The sequence below is a fragment of the Lytechinus variegatus genome, chromosome 1, assembly GCF_018143015.1.
Source record: "Lytechinus variegatus isolate NC3 chromosome 1, Lvar_3.0, whole genome shotgun sequence".
NCBI lineage: Eukaryota > Metazoa > Echinodermata > Echinoidea > Temnopleuroida > Toxopneustidae > Lytechinus > Lytechinus variegatus.
In genome coordinates, this window is record NC_054740.1 from 68,986,442 (window position 1) to 69,005,715 (window position 19,274).

Consider the following 19,274-nt stretch of genomic DNA (forward strand, 5'->3'; position numbering starts at 1 on the left):
ATAGATGCGAGCGCGAGCTGAAATTTTTTAATTTTCCAACCTAAAAACTCGACATTCATAGCACTTTAAAAACAATGTGAACAGGATATGAATCTAAACAATTAACGCGAGCGCGAAGCGTGAGTTGGAAGCCCTTTTGATTTTCCAACCTAAAAACTGGACATACTTAGCACTTAATAATGAACGGAATACGGAATAGGAATCTAAACATTGAATGCGAGCGCGAAGCGCGAGCTGAATTTTTTTTTGATTTTCTAAACTAAAAACTGGACATTCATAGCACCTTGAAAACAGGATAGGAAATCTAAACAATATTATTAATGCAGGCGTGAAGGGCGAGCTGAAAGTTTGTATTTTCCAACCTAAAACTGGACAATGAATCGTAACACTTTTTCAAATCATGAACAGAATAGGAATTTTACTAAACAATACTAGATTCGAGCGCGAAGTGTGTGCTGAAGATATGTCATTCCCAGCCTAAAAATTTGTATTATTAGCATATTTTAAAATCAAGGACAGGGTAGCTATCTAACTAAATTTTAATTAATGTTAGCGCGAAGCGTGTCCTGGTTTTTTTTTTTATTTCCGACCCAAAAAGTCATCTTCTTTTCACCTTAAATCAATAAACAGGATAGTGTCTGACCCAACCATACTGCTGATGCGAGCGCGAAATGATTTTTTTAATATTCAGATCTGAAAACTGGATCTTTCAAGCACTTTTTGAAATAAAGAACAAGCAGTTTATCTCCAGAAGCAATGTGAGCGCAAAGCGCGAGCTATTTTTTTTTATAGGTTTAAACCTACAAATTATGAAAAAGATGGATATTTTCCTGAATTAATGATTTGATTTTATATTATTTCGATCTAAAAAGTGAAGAAATTTTTTTAGCATGTTTTGAAATAAAGAGATGGCTGTGTATCATTGCAAAGCGCGAGCGATTTTTGTATTTTATACTATGACCTAAAAGTTTTCTTTTCTCCAGTTATTCCCCTCCCCTTCTATCATTTAATTTTCTTCCTCGTCTTTCTTCTTATTTTTCTCCTAAAGGACTGGTCACACCGCCCGAGCGTTGTTGGAGCGGTCGTAGAGCGGTAGGGAGAGGGGGTCGAATTTCGCTCACAAAATTTGGGGAAAAAATGGAAAACAAAAATCGAAAGCAAAAAAAAAATCGAAAATGGTAAACGGTAGCGAGCGGTGATGATTTTTTTCTCCGCTCCACGACCGCTCCAACAACGCTCGGGCGGTGTGACCAGGCCTTAACCTTCATATTTTGCGCCGCCAATAGGGGGTGGGCCGCCGCTTCGCCCCCTCGATCTACCTATGCTGACCCCTCCCACGGCAGGAATTTTGTGTAAAAATGGAATATAATAGAGTATTTTAAACAAATTTTGGGGGATTAAACATAGCTAAAATTCACTGCGAAGGATTAATCATAACTCATGAAAACTATTCTTTTTACTGAGTACGCGAACAATGAAAATATTCTTATATTTCCAAGTAAATTTGGAATAAAGGGAAAATGAATTGATTTAACAAAGATGTGTTTTACGGGGTATGGAACATTCTCGTCTACCATCTATGCACTAAATTTACCTGATAAGTATCCAGAGGCGATTTTCTTTTTTGTCATTTTTATTAGTTATGAAATTGACAATGGCCATCGATGTCATCAATGTCATCACTCTTTGGCTGGCATATAGGGCTAGATGCGAGTTCGAGAATAGTCGGGCCGGTATGCCTTTTTTTTCCTATCCAAGTTCTTAACAAAAACTATTTGTATATATATTTCTCAATTCGAGGATACTTGTGTATAATTTCGATTTTGAATTATGTATTTTTTTCTATAATAAAAGACCACAAATAGTAGGGGGACATTTGATATTATGTCCCACACCCTTTCCAACATCGTAGGGGGGGACATGTCCCCCTGCCCCCCTGGGATTTCCGCCCATGTCTAAGAGTATAGTGCATGGAGAAGTACATAGAATTTTAATGACATTAAGGGTTTAAAGATGAAAGGAGAGAAATCAGTTAAAGTCAAATGGGTGTAAGCTTCCATGGGGAATGATTATATTTGCTCATCCCAGACTACTTTGTGAAAAGCATCAGTGGTAATGCCTGGATCATTATTGAGAGACGTCTTGGATAAGTGTAAACCCCATTCAACGTACTCGGTGCTCCAGCGAGAAAGTCTTCAGCCAACCTTCAAGACTATATTATGTGCAATTTCCAGCAACATTGCGTATGCTGATCTTGTTCTACTCTGGGTGATCTATTTCCGAAAGGTGTTAAATCCCGGAGGGGCCACTTACATTTACGAATGGATACCATGCGCGACCAGAAAAACACGTAAAAAGGATGTCTTTTTCACGATAGGGCATGTTACGTACGTAACGTGATAAGGGTGTCAAAAACACAAAAATAATGAAAAAAGGGTATCTTTTTCACTAGGAAAATTACGTGTTTAAGGTCTTATTTGCGGGGATGATACAACAAAATTAAAATGCTTTATAAAGGATGTCCTTTTTGCCCAAATACTTAGTGTTTAGAGTCCGATTTGCGCGAGGTGTAGTCGTACTAAACCATTTAAGGTAAAGCCGACGACCACATGACCCTTAATAATAAAACACTCCTGTACTTGTTTAGGGGTTCATTTCAAGGCGGAATATTTGTCAAAAACGGTTTTGTTTCCAATACTTGTTAAGGGTAGTATTTCACACGCCAATACTTGTTAGGGGTGCATTTTTTCAGCATTTGGAAATCACGTGTTTAGGGTGCTTTCCGAGACCCCATGGTCGCGCATGGTATCCACTCGTGAATGGAAGTGCCCCCCCCCCCGGGTGTTAAATACGCCATTATTGCGCCATACACTTCCCCATATAGGCCTACATATAGGAGAAAGCTGCAATCTATGTAATTCTGGCGTGCATGCGCGGTACGGCGCGGACCCTTGGAGCGGACTCTTCCTGGCAACGTCTTGGCAAAGGCAAGCAGACCGGCCAATGAATCACCTCACCTCGAGATATGTCCAGAATTGTTAGTTACATTCGTATCACATGGCAGTTGCCCGGGGGGGGGGGGCACTTCCATTGACGAGTGGATACCATGCGCGACAAAAAAAAAACACGTAAAAAGAATGTCTTTTTCCCGGGGGGGGGGCCACTTACATTGACGAGTGGATACCATGCGCGACCAAAAAACACGTAAAAAGGATGTCTTTTTCACGATAGGGCACGTTACGTACGTAACGTGATAAGGGTGTCAAAAACACAAAAATAATGAAAAAAGGGTATCTATTTCGCTAGGAAAATTACGTGTTTAGGGTCGAATTTGCGGGGATGATAAAACAAAATTAAAATGTTTTATAAAGGATTTCCTTTTTGCCCCAACACTTCGTGTTTAGAGTCCGATTTGCGCGAGGTGTAGAAGGTGGGGTCGTACTAAACCAAATAAGGTAAAGCCGGCGACCCCCTGAAGGACCCATAACAATAAAACATTCCTGTACTTGTTTAGGGGTTCATTTCAGGGAATATTTGCCAAGAGTATCGTTTTGTTTCCAATACTTGTTAAGGGTAGGGTTTCACACGCCAATACTTGTTAAGGGGTGCATTTTCAGAATATGGAAATTACGTGTTTAGGGTGCTTTTCGAGACCCCATGGTCGCGCATGGTATCCACTCGTGAATGGAAGTGGCCCCCCGGGGTCTTTTTCAAGATAGGGTGTCAATAAGGGTGTCAAAAACACTAATGGGAAAATAGTATCTATTTCGCGAGGAAAGCTACCGACGTGTTTAGGGTCAAATTTGCGAGGGTAAAACACTAAAATGTTCTATAAAAGTTGTACTTTTTGCCGTACTAAACCAAATGATGTCGGTAAAGGTAACGGTAGTCCGTGACATATAACAATTTAAATATCGCTGTACTTCTTTAGGGGTTCAATTACTTGCCAAAGGTATCGTTTTGTTTCCAATACCTGCTAAGGGTAGGGTTTCACACGCCAATATGGAAAATACTGTCTTGTTATAGGGCTTTTCGAGACCCCATGGTCGCGCATGGTATCCACTCGTCAATGAAGTGGCCCCCGGGGGCCGTCGATCTGATCACTTGAGCATTGGGACGATGGGGATGGGGGGGGGGCAGATACTGTGGCAATTTACCTCATTATATTGTTATAGTGACACCCCCCGCACCCCCCATCCTTTCCCCCTTTCCTCTCTTCTCTTCAACCTCTATAATTATATCCATCACTCTTCCTCTCTATATGTCTTCATGATCTTTCTACACCCAATCTTTCATGTCTGTTTATTGATTTTTTTCTCTATCATTGTTTCTCTGGGTCTCCTTTCAAGCTTCTGTCTGTATCACTTCACACGCATATAAAGTTTCCCATGCACATCTCTCCCCAATTTTCTTTCCGAGCTTTCACCATGTTCACTCCGATAATTATTTGGAGTCTCCTTTTTCCCATCCACCCCTATACCTCTCTCTAAATGAATCGAAAAAAATCAACCCATAATATCACATTCTCTACTTTTCTCTTTCAGAAATTATGTAAACTTTATCTATAGTAGTGTATGAAAAAGTAATGCTATGAAAGAACATGAGTCTGGTATGATATTTATCATGTTTATTTTACAAGTCTTTCAATAATGAATTAAAGGTCTAATTCATGATGAAGCGTGTTGTATCTCCATTCAATTTTCATGTCTGTTTATGACTAAAAAAATATATATGGATGCCCGGCCTGAGAATCGATGAAACATCGTCAGGAATTTTTATCAGTCAATACTAGAGGAAAGACATGGATGACTTCATTTTTACCGTATCAGTCATTTAAAAAAGAAATTGCAGTTGTCCGATGACATTAGTTTATATTTCATTGTCATTGATTGCAATTTCAATCACTTCCGGTTGGGAGGATGGTGTTATCACTTCCGATGGGGAAGATGGGGTTGCATTTTCCCTAGTTGTTGACTCCTGCACTTGCTCCTCCTCTTCCTCCTCGCTTTCATGTGACCCCCAGCGTCCTGGGAACTTGCCAAAGGGATGGCGGCGGCCATCATGTCCGTGAGATCCTTCCTCGCCGGTTCGGTTGTGTCTTCCAAATGGCCAGTTTTTGAAGAACCGGAACGGCCTCATCTGGAATCTTGGTCCGTCCCAATCCCGGTCTCCGGTCTTGTTGTGATGGCGATGGGGGTAATCTCCCGTCTTGTTGTGAGGGCGGTGGCCTTCAGTACGGTTATGACGGCGGTGGCCTTCAGTACGGTTATGACGGTGGTGATGGTGGTGGGGGTGGTAGCGATGGTGATGGTGACGATGACCTCCATCCTCTTCGCTGCTGTCGTTATGCTGTTGACCTTCTCCTTGATCTTGAAGACGATCCCAACCTCGCGATTGTCCTCTAAAAAGCGGACCGAGTCCAAAACGATCAAAGATTGATTTGGAGGCATCTGCGGTTTCTTCTTCTCCACCACCACGTCTGGTTCCGTCTTGACCGAAGAAAGGCCTTCCGACTCCTTCAGGTCTAGAGCCACGGAAAGGACCGTCAGATCTTCTTCCACCACCCATCGGACCACCAAATTGTCTTCGTTGGTCCATCTCAGGGGCACCTAGTCCTAATCCGGGGCCATCAAACCTCCTTCCATCCATCATTCCACCACCTCCTCGCCTTGGCCCGCCCATTGGCAACCCGTCAGGCCTTCCTCCGAAAAGACCATCTCCCCTCTGTCTCCCAGGCCCCATACCTCCACGACCACCTCTTCGTGCATGAGCTGTAAAAGAGGTAAAGGTACAGAAAACTTTATCATTCCTATTAATTAATTTTTAAAGCCTTCAGGATTCCAATGATATGAAACTTTTTCCGATGCCCCCAGGGGCCGTCGATCTGATCACTTGAGCATTGGGACGATGGGGATGGGGGGGGGGGGCAGATACTGTGGCAATTTACCTCATTATATTGTTATAGTGACACTGCTGTAAGAATATTTCTGTCACATATATATATATTATAATGTTCATTTTACCAATTTATGCCTTGCCTAGGCCTATATTTCTTGCTATGTCTGATATTTCAGATATATTTAATCTGATTACAGGGGCGGATCCAGCTTTCGCCAATAGGGGGGGGGGGGGGGCCGAAAAATATTTTGAACAACATTTTTCTCGATTGGCCGCTACAATCTTGCTTTTTTTTGTTGGTTTTTCACGGGGTAGTCCTAACTAAAGACTGAAGTTCTAAGTATATGTTAGTTTTCATTGCTATAAACAATATTAGGTATCTCATGTGGTCTTAATATATAATGCGAGCGCGAGCTAAAAATCTTTCATATTTTATGTCCTTAGAACTGAAGATTCAGAGCAGTCTTTATAATCATGAACAAAGATAGTTATCCAACTAAACAATGCGAGCGCGAAGCGCGAGCCGAAATTTTATCATATAGTAACGTGAAAAGTGACTCAATTAGGACAATTTTTAGTGATTATTAAAGAGGATACAAGTATCACCAAATAAATAATGAGAGTGCGAAGCGCGAGCTCAAAATTTCTGATATTCCGACCTGAAAAAAATCAACAGTCTAAGCGCGTTTTTATTTAAATAAACAAGCTGTGCGTCTCAAACAATTAAATGCGAGCGCGAAGCATGAGCTTAATTTCTTTATATACTGACATGATAAAGGGGCATTTTGACAAATTTTGGTAAGAATTTCCAAAGAGCATAGGTATCTCACATATTAAACAATGCGAGCGCGCAGCGCAAGCCGAACATTTTGATACACATTAACAATTTGTGTAAATCAAACAAAATAATAAATGCTTGATGTGCTAGAGAATTGTATGCAAATTGATATCAGAACTGGATATATTGTATATATACTGGTTATATATTAGTGTCATTTAACCCTCTTGAATGAGATTCATTACACAGGCAATGCGAGCGCGAAGCGCGAGCGAAAATTTTTATATGAAGTCTATTTTCCAATTCTTCCCCTCACCTTTTTTTTGTTTCCTTTCGGGGTCGGGCCGGTCGTTACGAGGCTGTAAATTACACATCATGGGTAAAATACCTCTTTCTTACTTTTCTTTCTGTTTTTCGTAGTTTCTATCAAGGTAAAGAGTAAACTTTTTTCTGCATGTTGTCAAAAAATAGGGGGGGGGGGGGCGGGGCCGGCTCGGCCCCCTCCTGGATCCGCGCCTGGATTAAAGATTTATGATGATTTAGTTCTTATAGTCCGAATTTATAACAACAATAAAAATTTCATTGTTTGTTTGGTTCGATGTGACACTATTCATGTACAGTGCGTATCAAAAAAAGTTTACACTTTGAAAAAATCCTATAAAATTATACATTTGTAATTTCCTGAAGATTTTTCCACACTTTAACATTGGTACAGATCCATTTAAGCAAATGACGATATAACTGTCGAAAAATATTTCCGTTTGAGTGAGCACCACTAACTTTTGAAAAGTTAGTGAAAAATTATTTGCGCAGAACTTTTAAACAGTTATGCGGATAAAAGTAGAACTTAATCATGAAGAACATGTGAAATTTAGCTAAGAAAATAGATTTGAAGGTATCTTTTACCTTTTTAAACTTGTTTCCTTGCCAAAAACACTTCGAAGAATGCATAGCGCCCCACCCCACTTCCCCACACACCGAGGACATCGTGACGATATTTGCTTTACACTGAGCTGTAATTTACATGAAATGGCTAAGGCTTGATTTTCATTTTGATAATCATTGTCAAGCTTGAGAAAAATGTGGAGAAACAAGTATTAAATGAAAAATGAAATATAAACCCACTTTAAATGATAAAGACTTAGTGAAAAAATGATAAAGATGTCTGAAATAAACTTTTGTTCGGATTCACTTATGTTCTAAGATCCAGCCGGCACAAAAAGGTTAAAGGTTATGCTTCTTAAGTGTTGAAATGTAAATTTGGGCGGCAAAATTGTTACAAGATGGTTGAATGTATCCGTTTGATTTCAATTGACTAAAAGTGCAAGGGAAGTGTGTCGCAGGGTAAGTTTGATTTCTCCCTTTCCACTTAACACAGCGTGAAAACGAGCATTTCTGCGCAAACAGATTTCTGCGAGCTTTACAAAAATGGACAGTGCTCACTCAAGTGTAACATTCTGTCAAAACTTTTACTTTCATTTGATAGATGAGACCCAAACCTAAGATTATATGTGAAAAAATACCCACATGTTGTATTTTTTTTAATTCCCAGGTCTTTTTCAAAGTGTAAACTTTTTTTTGATACGCACTGTATAGTCATAGTAAACTCGAAAAATATTTGACAGATTATAGGACATAAACCATTTTGACTTAGGCAAGTTTCTTTTGTATTAGCAATTCCCCGACAAACTCAGAATACTGAATACTCATGATTAATGTTGAATTACGAGTTACAACTTTTGGCAAAGCCATAATCACCCTCCCCTTCCCCAAATAACAATAACAGTAGTAATGATAATAATAATAATGACGATGATGGTGATGATGATGACAATAAATAATGATAATGACAGATGAAAACCTGGCGTATGGGGGAAATATTTTTTTAATCGCGAGGGAAAATTTTGACCTTCTAAGATTTTAATTTGCAACATTTTTTTTCATTTTCAGAAAATAAAATCATATTTCACTCCTTCCTAAATGAAAATTTAGTTTGGTCACGGAACGTTTGGGGACTACCCCCTAGCCCCCTCCCCATCGATACAGCAGTGATGATTGATAATGATATGAAGTCCTCCTTTAACAAACAAAATAGAAATAATTATGATTCCTATCAATGAATTGCGATAATCAAAATATCGTCTTGTGTAAAATACTTTTAGATGATCGAAATTGAAATTTGAGAGCTTACCTGACATAGCAAGTGCAGCCAGGATAGCAACGATCACAGTTGCTTTCAACTCCATGTTAACGTATTGGGGGTTTCACTCCAGTCCCGTAAGTTTGAATTCTTTCCGTGTATTGATAGCTTCTCAGGATGACAGGATCAGCTCCAAACCTGATTAAATTCTGTTTAAGATCACTGTATTTATACACTTTCTCTCCCAGACGAGAACCGCCCTCGTACCAAACCGTGTCAGGCTTTTCCACGTATTACCTGGTTAAATCATTTATTGCTTTTTTAGTTTGTTGTTATTTACTCGGGAAACGTTTCGTTGAGGCATCGTGTCAATGGTTTTCACTGGACAAATTTGCTCTAAGCCAATCAGATGCGAGGATTTTCAGTAGCTTATAACAGTTTTCAGTGGAAATCCCTTACTTTACTGTTTAGTGAAATGCTCACCTGGTTACTCTTTTCAATATCAAAACATGATCCGGGTGACCTGGAGCCCGTAACATAAAGAATAGCAAATGATCGTAGAACATTTTTCTACGATTGATTCCATTGGCTGCAATGTACAATCAATCGTAGAAATCAAGCGTACGATCAATCGCTAACCTTTGTGTTACCCGACCCTGGTCAACTTTCATTCGCATAAATTTATTGCTCATTGTTTTAGAGAGTGCTTGGTACCGGATGGCATTACCTCATGATCATCTTCGGATATCGGTTCGGATATCCTGTAGAGCCATGTTTTGGATGACACCACAGACAATGGCCTTACAATCTCGCGGATATAAGTAGGGGAAGGCGGGGTAAGTTGAGCATAGGGGCAAGTTGAGCCACCAGCCCCAGGCCAATAATGAATGAGTCAGACATTGTGGTGGTGTCATGTATTGATGACCGATAGCATAACCCCTAACCCCGCCACATTGTTTTCAACTTTGAAACAAAAATAAGTTTTTTAGAGGGAAAAAACATGAATTTCAGCCAAAAAAGTAAAAAAGAGTGTGAAATAGATAAGTGCTTTATAAACACACACGTCTTTGAATATAATAAAGACGTGATAACAACATTATTAGTCCAGGTATGTATCTTCATTCTTGTCATAGTCTTTTATATGATGGATGCATAATAAATGTGTGGATACAAAATTATCGCACTAAGTTCAGACTGGGGTAAGTTGAGCCAAACAGCATGGGGCAAGTTGAGCCATGGTAATTCCTATGGTAATGTATCTTAAAAAACAAACAAACCATAAAAATCGATTGAAATGCTGGCTGAAAGGAGCAAATTTACATGACTGCTCTTTTCCTTTTAAAGGATGTTAGTATTTATAGAGAATTAGCAAGTGAAAAGACTTTAAACAAAAAATTGACATGCTGGTTCTCCTCTCATACATTTTGTACATAGTTTTTGTGGCTCAACTTACCCCAGAAGGTGGCTCAAACTTACCCCATATATGGGGCAAGTTGAGCCATTTGACATCGTTTTTTTAAAAGGTCACGATGACTTTCAGTGTGGGGATAGAAAGTTATATATGGGTGGAAAATATTTCAGAAGTATTAAATTTCAAAGCAAGGTACTTATTTCGACGAGATTATTAATCCTATCAGTTCTAACATGCAAAAACTGTCACACCTTACCCCGCCTTCCCCTACACTTTTTTCTTTCGGTTTTGAATGCAGTCGTGTACTCGGAAAACCTTAAACGAAGGGGCAATAATTTTCGGACAACAACTAAAAAAGAGGCTAATGAGGCTAGTTCATAATGTTTATCTCTCATTGCCAGACCTGTCAATTTCGCTAGGGGAGTCTTGATGCATTTTGAAATTGTTTTGTTCGAATTCAAAATTTCTACTAAAAGCGCCATTCTTTTCATGTTTGCCACTTACAAGGCTTTAAAATAAATCGCTCTACGGGGGGGTGGGGATTGTTTGGACCAGATAGGAGCGATTAAGACCTCAAACAGGAACATGGACCCACCCCTTTTTTTGGGGGGGGGGGCTGGGGCGGGACAAAACAGCCTTTCTTATCTTAATTACTACAAAACACACAACGACTCCATGGTGAATATTCGTTTGCTCCAAATACCCATTTTGTGCCCTATTTGGCTTTGCCCCCAAACAAAAATACGTTCTGCCGCCCTGCCTTTCCATCCTCATAACAACTAAACAGAACGCTGTTTCTCCCCCTTCCTCCCCATCCAACACGCGCTTGTCCTTCCTGCTTCACCGGTTTCGCCGCAGATTATTTCCTTTTTCGGATTAACGATCCTTATTTCATTTTCGGATTAATAAACCTTATTTCGTTTTGGACTAACGAAGCTTACTTCGTTTTCTGACTGACGAACCTTCGGAATAACGAACGACCCGGTTATATTATTTAACTCAATGGACGACGCTATTGTTAATTAGAGAGACATGTTGTTTAAGTTCCAGCCAATCATATTGATCAAATTTGCTCAAATAAACGATGAACGTATTCTAGTTTAGCAATTCAATATAATGAACGTCATTCCATTCCAACTGACGAAGTATTTAAATAATAACCAAAGAGCAATGTCTCACAGTGCTAGCATTCTCGTTTAATCGGTATTAGAGATGAAACTCACTTCCTCTGTTCAGAACAGTATTACGATGTATTCACTAACAAACAGTGAAACATGGCAGTTCCCAACTTCCAAAGCCAGGGCGGGAGCCAGGATCACGATCGAAGGACCAATATTGCGGATGCCCTGATGACAGGCTACAATATCCCTCCATTGGCATTTTTTAAGGCCAGTAAGTTTTTTTTGCCTCTCTGTTTAATGTCGATCTCATATGCTGAGAGGCCTTGTTTTAAAAATACTACTGTAGATCTGAAGGCCTTGAATTATTGTTAACGGTTAAAGCATGAACCTACGATCATAACATAACATACTTGTCAAATATACAAGCTTGAAAGAAAAGTGAAATTGGCCTATAGTGAACAGAAATTACATTTTTTTTCAATGTTTGATTGGCTAAGAGTTACAGTTTCATAGAATAGGATCTTCTTCGTATATAAATATCTCGGAATCTATGATTATCTTTGGCTGAGTTTTTGATGCATCTCTTTGACCCAGATGACTTTTGATTTTAATCATGTGACATTAAACTCATGCCCAATGATGCATTAGGTCCTTTTACTTTCAGAGTTATGAGATGATGTTGACGACACTGTGCGACGTAGGGAAATCTCATCTCTGCTAAGAAGTAAAATTGGTTTAACATATTTGCACATGTTTCAATGGTAACAGAAATTAATATTTATCGATTTATCTATCAACGTGGATCGTTGTGGCATAGTGGATTAGTCTCCAGACTTTGAAACAGAGGGTTGTGGGTTCGAATCCCAGCCATATGGCGTAATTTCCTTCGCCAAGAAATTTACCCACATTGTGCTGCACTCGACCCAGGTGAGATGAATGGTACCCGGTAGGATTTATTCCTTGAATGCTTTAGCGCCTATTAATATGGCGGCTCAGCTACAGCCGGGTTAATAATATGATGCCAAGTATCAAGGTATCGTTGAGTATATGCACATAGTAATTGCGCTATATGAATGGACATAGGCCTTTTATTATGTTTTTGATCAACTTTCAGGGGCAAAAAGGACTCTTTTAAGAAATGTCGCGTCGCACACTCCTTACAAAATGTAATATCCCCCGCCCTTATGATAATAGTAATAATAATAAATAAATCCATGATGATGATGATAATAATAATAATGAAATTAATAATAATAATTATCATTATTAATATAATAATAATTATCATTATTATTATTAATATTATCTGCTGGCCAAACAGAAATAATAGCACCTTGGTCCCGCCCGAAGGAGAAGAAAGCATGCATGCATGCTTCAGTGCACTTGCTGTATACCCTGCTGCTCAGTTCGTTCCCGCTGACATCGATAAACTGGAGTTTCAATCCGAGTTTCTGTCATTCAAAGAGATACGCCCTTTTCAACTCGCCATGATCATGAAGGAAGAATGAGTATAGAAACAGATTTGAATCATTGCATGGAATGTTTTGAAAGGATTGACAACTAAGACATCGGATAGTCATGATGAGGTTTAAATATGAAGATGGGCATAAGACTATCAGTCTCGTGTTCTTCTTTGCTTTGGTCGCCATGTCTTTATCGCAACAGTGTAAGATATTTTATCTTCTAAATATTGAAGCTTTTTATAGGGGGGGGGGGGGGGATTTTCACAATAAGTTAGGTGTGTTAGAGTGGGGGATGTGTGTGCGTATGTTCGTGTGTTATATCGTGAATTATACCTCTTTATGAAGGGTACATTTTGTGGCCATGCGGTCAGATATTTTTTGAAGTATTTATTCTTTGCATATACATTTATCTTTCAACACTTTTCTTGTGTGGCTATGTAAGATACTAAGCAAAATTACAGAGGTTCTTAGATACTAAGCAAAATTACAGAGGTTCTTTGATTTTGCGAAAGCGGGTCCATAAATTCAAACATGAATTGCTTTTCAGTTTAAATTACTGAACCATAACCATGCATGAGTTTCATATAGTGTATTCTGTTAAAAAATAATTTTAAAAATGCTGTTTACTTTTTGAATCGTTCAGTAGTTGTTTAAACAGTTTAAACAACAGTTTAAAATCTAAAACAATCACGATGCTTAAATTATTTAAACTTTGTTGTTTAAAATTTTAAACACTTGTTCAAAATGTTAAAGCTATATACTGTGCGATTCACAAACAGCGTTGTTTAAATTTTTTGATAACGACAAACATACATTTTTTGTCACAGTGTAGGCCTATATAGATGACAGTTTTATGTGAATTACAGACGTTCTTGAAATTTGTGAGGAATTAATGTCTTTATTTGAAGATTGCTTGTTAGAGATATCAATGATATTAATGTTACATGTGTCTTTGAATGAAAGTAAGGTGTTAACCAAGTTTTGGGATCAATTGTGAAAACCCGTCTGTCATACGACTTCTTTTGTAAGGTAGACTGAATAAAAATGATAAATGGATGTGTGTTCCTTATCAAAATGTTAGTTCATTTTTTTTAAATACCACTCACTAATCAAGATTAGAAGCAATAAGACGACGTATTTAAAAAAAATAATCTAAAATTGTGAGTCACGAATGAATGTCATTTCTGTGAGGTATGAGTTTTGGTGTTCTTTTATTCATCCTTGTCAGTTTGTCGTATTTTCCTTGGAAAATATGTATTCCGCACTAAAAAAATATCTTGGACTGGTACCCACCATTTGGGATCGGCAAATATTTATTCTGCTATACGCCCATATAACGATACAATAGAGTTGAACGTGAGCGTGGCAATGGGACGTGTGATCTATACAAAATGAATAACAATGCAAAGACCTCTGTTTTTTTTCTTCATTTTTTTATATAAAGAAGGAAACAGAGTAATGATTCTTGAAGGGTGTGATAACGTTTTCTGTGCACCCGTTTATGGTAGAAACGGATATAGAGAGAGGGGGGGGGGGGAAGAGAGAGGGAGAGAGAGGGAGTTGAAGAATGGGAGAAGGGGGAGAACGGGAAGGGAGAGAGAGAAAGATGGGAAGGAAAATATAATGACAAAAAGATAGAGAATTGATAGATAGATACATTGATTGATTGATTGATTTTATTCGCCAAAAATATCACAGGCGATTACAATGAAATTGAAGAATACCTTGACAGGATAGCCCATGAAAGCCGAGAGGCTTATGTTCAATGGGTTCCTCTTGTTAGTAAAAAAACCCATTAAACATACATTACTAGGACAAGTACTGGAATATGGTAAAAAAAATACATATCCATCAGTCAAATAATTTGCAAATACCTGAAGCAAACAATAATATACCTTATATAAAACAAGAATTATATTCTATCATACCCTACATTATCTACTTTACTAAAAACAAACTACAAAATGTTTTATTTTTATACTGGTAATACTGTTCTCAAGTAGATTCCAGTTTTAGGTGCTTCTTTAATGCAATCTTAAAGTGAGGAAATTTTTCCACTGCTTTTACTTAATAAGGAAGAGCATTCCAAAATCGGATGCAGATGGGGAAGGGGAGCATAGGCGGCGGAAGCGGGGGGGACGTGTCCCCCCCTAAATTTTAGGTGGGGGGACGGTCCCCCCTAAATTTTTTGTTGATAACCTTTTTTTTTTTTTTTTTTTTTTGCTTGTCAACTTTTTTTTCTTGCGTCCCCCCTAAATTCACGTGGCCCCCCCTGAAACGTATGTTGTCCCCCCCCTAAAATTTTGGTTGATGACCTTTTTTTTTTTTTTTTTTTTTTTTTTGTTTGTCACAAAATTTTGGGGCGCTTGTCCCATTTTTTACATGTGTCCATCCCAAAATTTCAGGTGGACACCCCCTAAATTTATTGGCTTCCGCCGCCAATGAAGGGGAGGAAGTTGGAATAAAGAAGTGGGGAAAAGACTGTTGGATTAGCGGCAGATAATTTGGCGCTAAATGAAAATACGGTTCTAGGCCACTGTATCTGCCGGCGGATCGTGTTCCAACAGTACTCTGAAGGATTCCGAGGAAATTTCTCTTCGGCAGATATCGTTCTTGCTATCGTTTCTCGTTCTGCATGCACAAGATACCAATTTCCTTCAAAATTACATAGGACCTAACATTTTCATATAGTTTAATATGAAAATCAGTAATAAGAAAATCAAACCGCGTCAACCCGGCAGATATGATGTGGTTCCGAGTGAAGAACGATATCTGCCGTTAAGAACCGGCGGATACCGTATCCGCCGGTGGAACTAGATCACTGCTACACCGACCAAAAAAGGGAGAAAGAACAAATAGTCAACATGTAGCTCTACCACGGGTAGTGGATTTTTTTCATTTGCCAAATGTAAATAAATTCCGCACTGCATGATATATTTTTGTTGGAATATTTTTCTTATGTACTCTAACTTTTTTTCACAAACAAATTTCCTACAAACCATGTCAGACCAACCATGAAATAGTCTAATATGCATTTTATTTGCACACATTGCATTGAAAAAAAAAATAAGTAGAGCATGCAAGTTAAAAACGAATTGAAATAGCAAACAATCATGTATATTAATTGTATAATTTACCGCGCACACCCTTCAAAAACCAACTTTATTATGAAAAATCAAACAATAGTTCATATACCATCTTAAAGTAATGACAAAATATATCACTCTTGTATATTGTATATTTTCTTAGGTTTCTATTTCGTTCCATGTATTTTTGTGTCAATATATTGATTTAATTTGATTGTTTCATACGTGATTTTTTAACAATAGAAATTTGTTGTGCATTATGAACTTGGGTTTTAGTAAGTTTTAATTCATTGTTTTACCAGTATGATTCCGGCAAAAGGAACTTTATTGTTGAAGCATGAAAGAATGGTCAGACAACAACATCACTGGTAACAATTTCACATTTAAGCAGGGAGCGCGGCATCAGTATATTTCGATAGGGGGCGGAGGGCGGGGGGGGGGGGCTCGACAGACTATAGGTCGCGTTTTTTCCTCCCTCAATTGAATAATGAGAGCCCATACCTATCTTTTTTATTCACTTCTGTCATTTTCCCTTCCTTTTTCCCACTCCTTAATTTTATTCATTTGTTTTTGTCAAATAGAGGGGAATTCTGTCCACCCCTTCCCTGTGATTCCACCCCTGGTCTGCATTGAAGTGTTACATGCCATTTAGGAAAAAGTATACATTTACTTTTGGTATTCATTTTTCGATTTGTCATAAACTATCACATAACCACTCTTAATTCATCATTAACATTATTTTGGTTTACGATTATCGTAGGTTTCTCTTATGATGAACGCGAAGGCTACTGCTACTCGTATGATGGCATGCGAATCGTAAGAATTCCGTACGTACTCACGATCATCGTATTTATTACTTACGGATTTACGGTAATCGTACAGAGGATACGAATATGTTCAGCCCGGAGCTATACGCAACTGTCGAAATCGTGAGATCGTAGCCCTATAAACTTATCGTAAAGGGATTTCTTACGATTAGCGCGAGGGCATCGTATAGTGTACGGGTATCCGCCAGCGCATTTAAGGCTATCGTATGAGCAAGGTAGGGAGTCGTACAGTATCTGCACGCACGGTCTCTGTTTTATGGTTTTATCTTTGGCCTTCTACAATGCCGAACACATGGACTCGTACGATGGGCCTAAATATAACAACCATTAACTTCGTAGGAATCTACAATTAATGCCCCCTAAAAGAGAGAAAAAAATCCTTTGATGATCGTATAGCTAATGTAAGTTAGCATTGATTTAACAAATGCGTCGTATCCAGTGGCGGACCGTGACCCCGAGGAAACAGAGCATTGGGGGGGGGGGGGGACACGGCATTGTTTACAAACAATGGAGTGCCCCCCCCCCAATCCTTTGTCTCATCCGGGTCGCGGTCCGCTACTGGTCGTATCAATTTTATAATCCGGCATTGCGCTTTAATCTCTTGTTTTTTTAATCGATTCATATAGCTTTGGCAATGGAATGTCAAGACCAGATTATTCAAGCACCCGACTGGTCCAGTAACGTGACAGTTCGTTACACAACCAACGTCACTTCTCCAGAAAACGTCACATACGACCCAGCAGATAATACCGCTTTCGCAGTTGGGATATACAACATCACGGCAATGCTCAGTGGTTCTACAGACTGCACCTTTCGACTTGTTGTTTTGGGTAAGATGAATGCTGTCCTCTTTCAGTCATATACCATTCTCTTTTTCATGTAGCTATTTCAAATGGCCATACATTCTTTAAAAGCACACACAAGTATATCATTTTTTTCCAATATATACTTTCTAAAGATTACAGAACTGTTTGCGTTAACTTCAGCGTACTTTCTTTTTATTTCTCTTCAGCCAATCCGGTGTGTCCAGCAAGTGTTTCTCAGTCTAATGATGAGAATGTGACAACGGCCGAAGTCATCTGGGACTTTCCATTTGAGAATCGTATTGATCTTTTCCCTTTGACCTCTAATCCGTCTAACGGGACAACCTTTGACCTTGGTGTGACTGACGTAACGGTATTCATCACCGATTTCCCAGATTACAGATGCACTTTTCAAGTGGAAGTGAAAGGTGAATAAGGATTTTTCTGCTCAACAGTTTTTTTAATAAAAAAATAGTGGGTATGGTACTTGTGAAAGAATTGTCATGAAATAAATAATCTAGTGTCCTTTTTGTAGGCCTATATCCAGAATATTCATCATAGTCCCGGGACAGGATTCGCGGAACGGTTTTCAAAGTGGGGGGGAGGCTGACCATGCTAAAAATCACAATCATATCGTCATTTTTACGTTTTTGTACACGGTTTTGGAAAAAAGTGGGGAGGCTGAAGCCCCCCCCCCGGTTCCGCGGCCCCTTCGGGATACTGGTAAACTGTCAAGGCTAATGAAACCTTTGAACAAGATGAATTTGTGAAAACAGAAAAATCAAAGAAACAGATCAACGAAAGTTTGAGAAAAGTCGGACAAATAATAAGAAAGTTATGAGCATTTGAATATTGCGATCACTAATGCTATGGAGATCCTTCCATTAGGAATGGGACAAATATATGTGATGTGACTTGTGAACAACTCTCCCCATCACCTTAGTACATATTTCACTTAAACCAACTCTTTTGTCACATCTATCAGTAGATCATGTGTTCTTTCTATAGGAGGGCTTGTAATACAGATTTTTAAAGAATACATCTTGGATAAAGAGTTTGTATCATCATAAGAAAAAGCAAAAACAGACATTTTGGGGTATTTTATAGTCCATCAAAGGGAATGTTGTTCACATGTGACATCACACATCCTTGTCGCATTGCCAATGGGAGGATCCCCATAGCATTAGTGATTGCAATATTCAAATGCTCATAACTTTCTCATTATTTGTCCGATTCTTCTCAAAGTTTCGTTGTCTGTTTCTTTGATTTGTCTGTTTTCACACAAGCTATCTTCTTTCAAAGGTTTCATTCTCCTTTGAATAGTTTGAGTAACTGCTGCTTTGAAAATAGTTCGTATACAGGAAATGATTTTTTTTTAATCATTTATAATATTAGTTTATGAACTAGTGTAACAATATATTGTTTCATTCCATATAATGTTTTGTGTAGCATATGCCTAAAATTTAATGAATAGTATAGATACTATGAAAGAATGCCAAATGCACCGAAATCAAATGTCTTCTGAAAGGAGCTATATACTCTGAGAGCAAACCTAATCATTTTCAATTCCATGTAGTTGAAGGGTGTTACATGGGGCGACCTATTATATGCGGGTAATATAGCCCTGCCGGAAAGAATACAGTAATCAGCACACTGTACGCGAAACACAGTGTGACAATACTGTGTTTCACAGTGTGGTTCCCATAGTCATTTCCCCGTGACCGCCACGTTTTTACACTGTGATTTA

General features: G+C 38.6%; 2 protein-coding genes across 2 annotated transcripts in view; one reads left to right on the forward strand and one right to left on the reverse strand.

The window, feature by feature from the left end:
* Nucleotides 1–4,605: 4,605 nt before the first annotated feature.
* On the reverse strand, nucleotides 4,606–9,099 carry LOC121421141 (serine/threonine-protein phosphatase 1 regulatory subunit 10-like). The gene is made up of 2 exons (XM_041615800.1): nucleotides 8,868–9,099; nucleotides 4,606–5,771 (listed from the first exon to the last, which is right to left on the reverse strand). Exons 1-2 carry the CDS (start codon nucleotides 8,920–8,922, stop codon nucleotides 4,870–4,872), a joined length of 957 nt encoding a protein of 318 aa, XP_041471734.1. The 5' UTR covers nucleotides 8,923–9,099; the 3' UTR covers nucleotides 4,606–4,869.
* Nucleotides 9,100–12,651: 3,552 nt separating this feature from the next.
* LOC121421150 (hyalin-like) overlaps nucleotides 12,652–19,274 on the forward strand; it is a 38,384-nt gene continuing 31,761 nt past the window's right edge. The window contains exons 1-3 of the mRNA XM_041615813.1: nucleotides 12,652–13,014; nucleotides 17,351–17,554; nucleotides 17,737–17,955. Of these exons, the coding sequence (XP_041471747.1) occupies nucleotides 12,927–13,014; nucleotides 17,351–17,554; nucleotides 17,737–17,955 (511 nt within the window). The 5' untranslated portion in view covers nucleotides 12,652–12,926. The remainder of the gene's footprint in view (nucleotides 13,015–17,350; nucleotides 17,555–17,736; nucleotides 17,956–19,274) is intronic.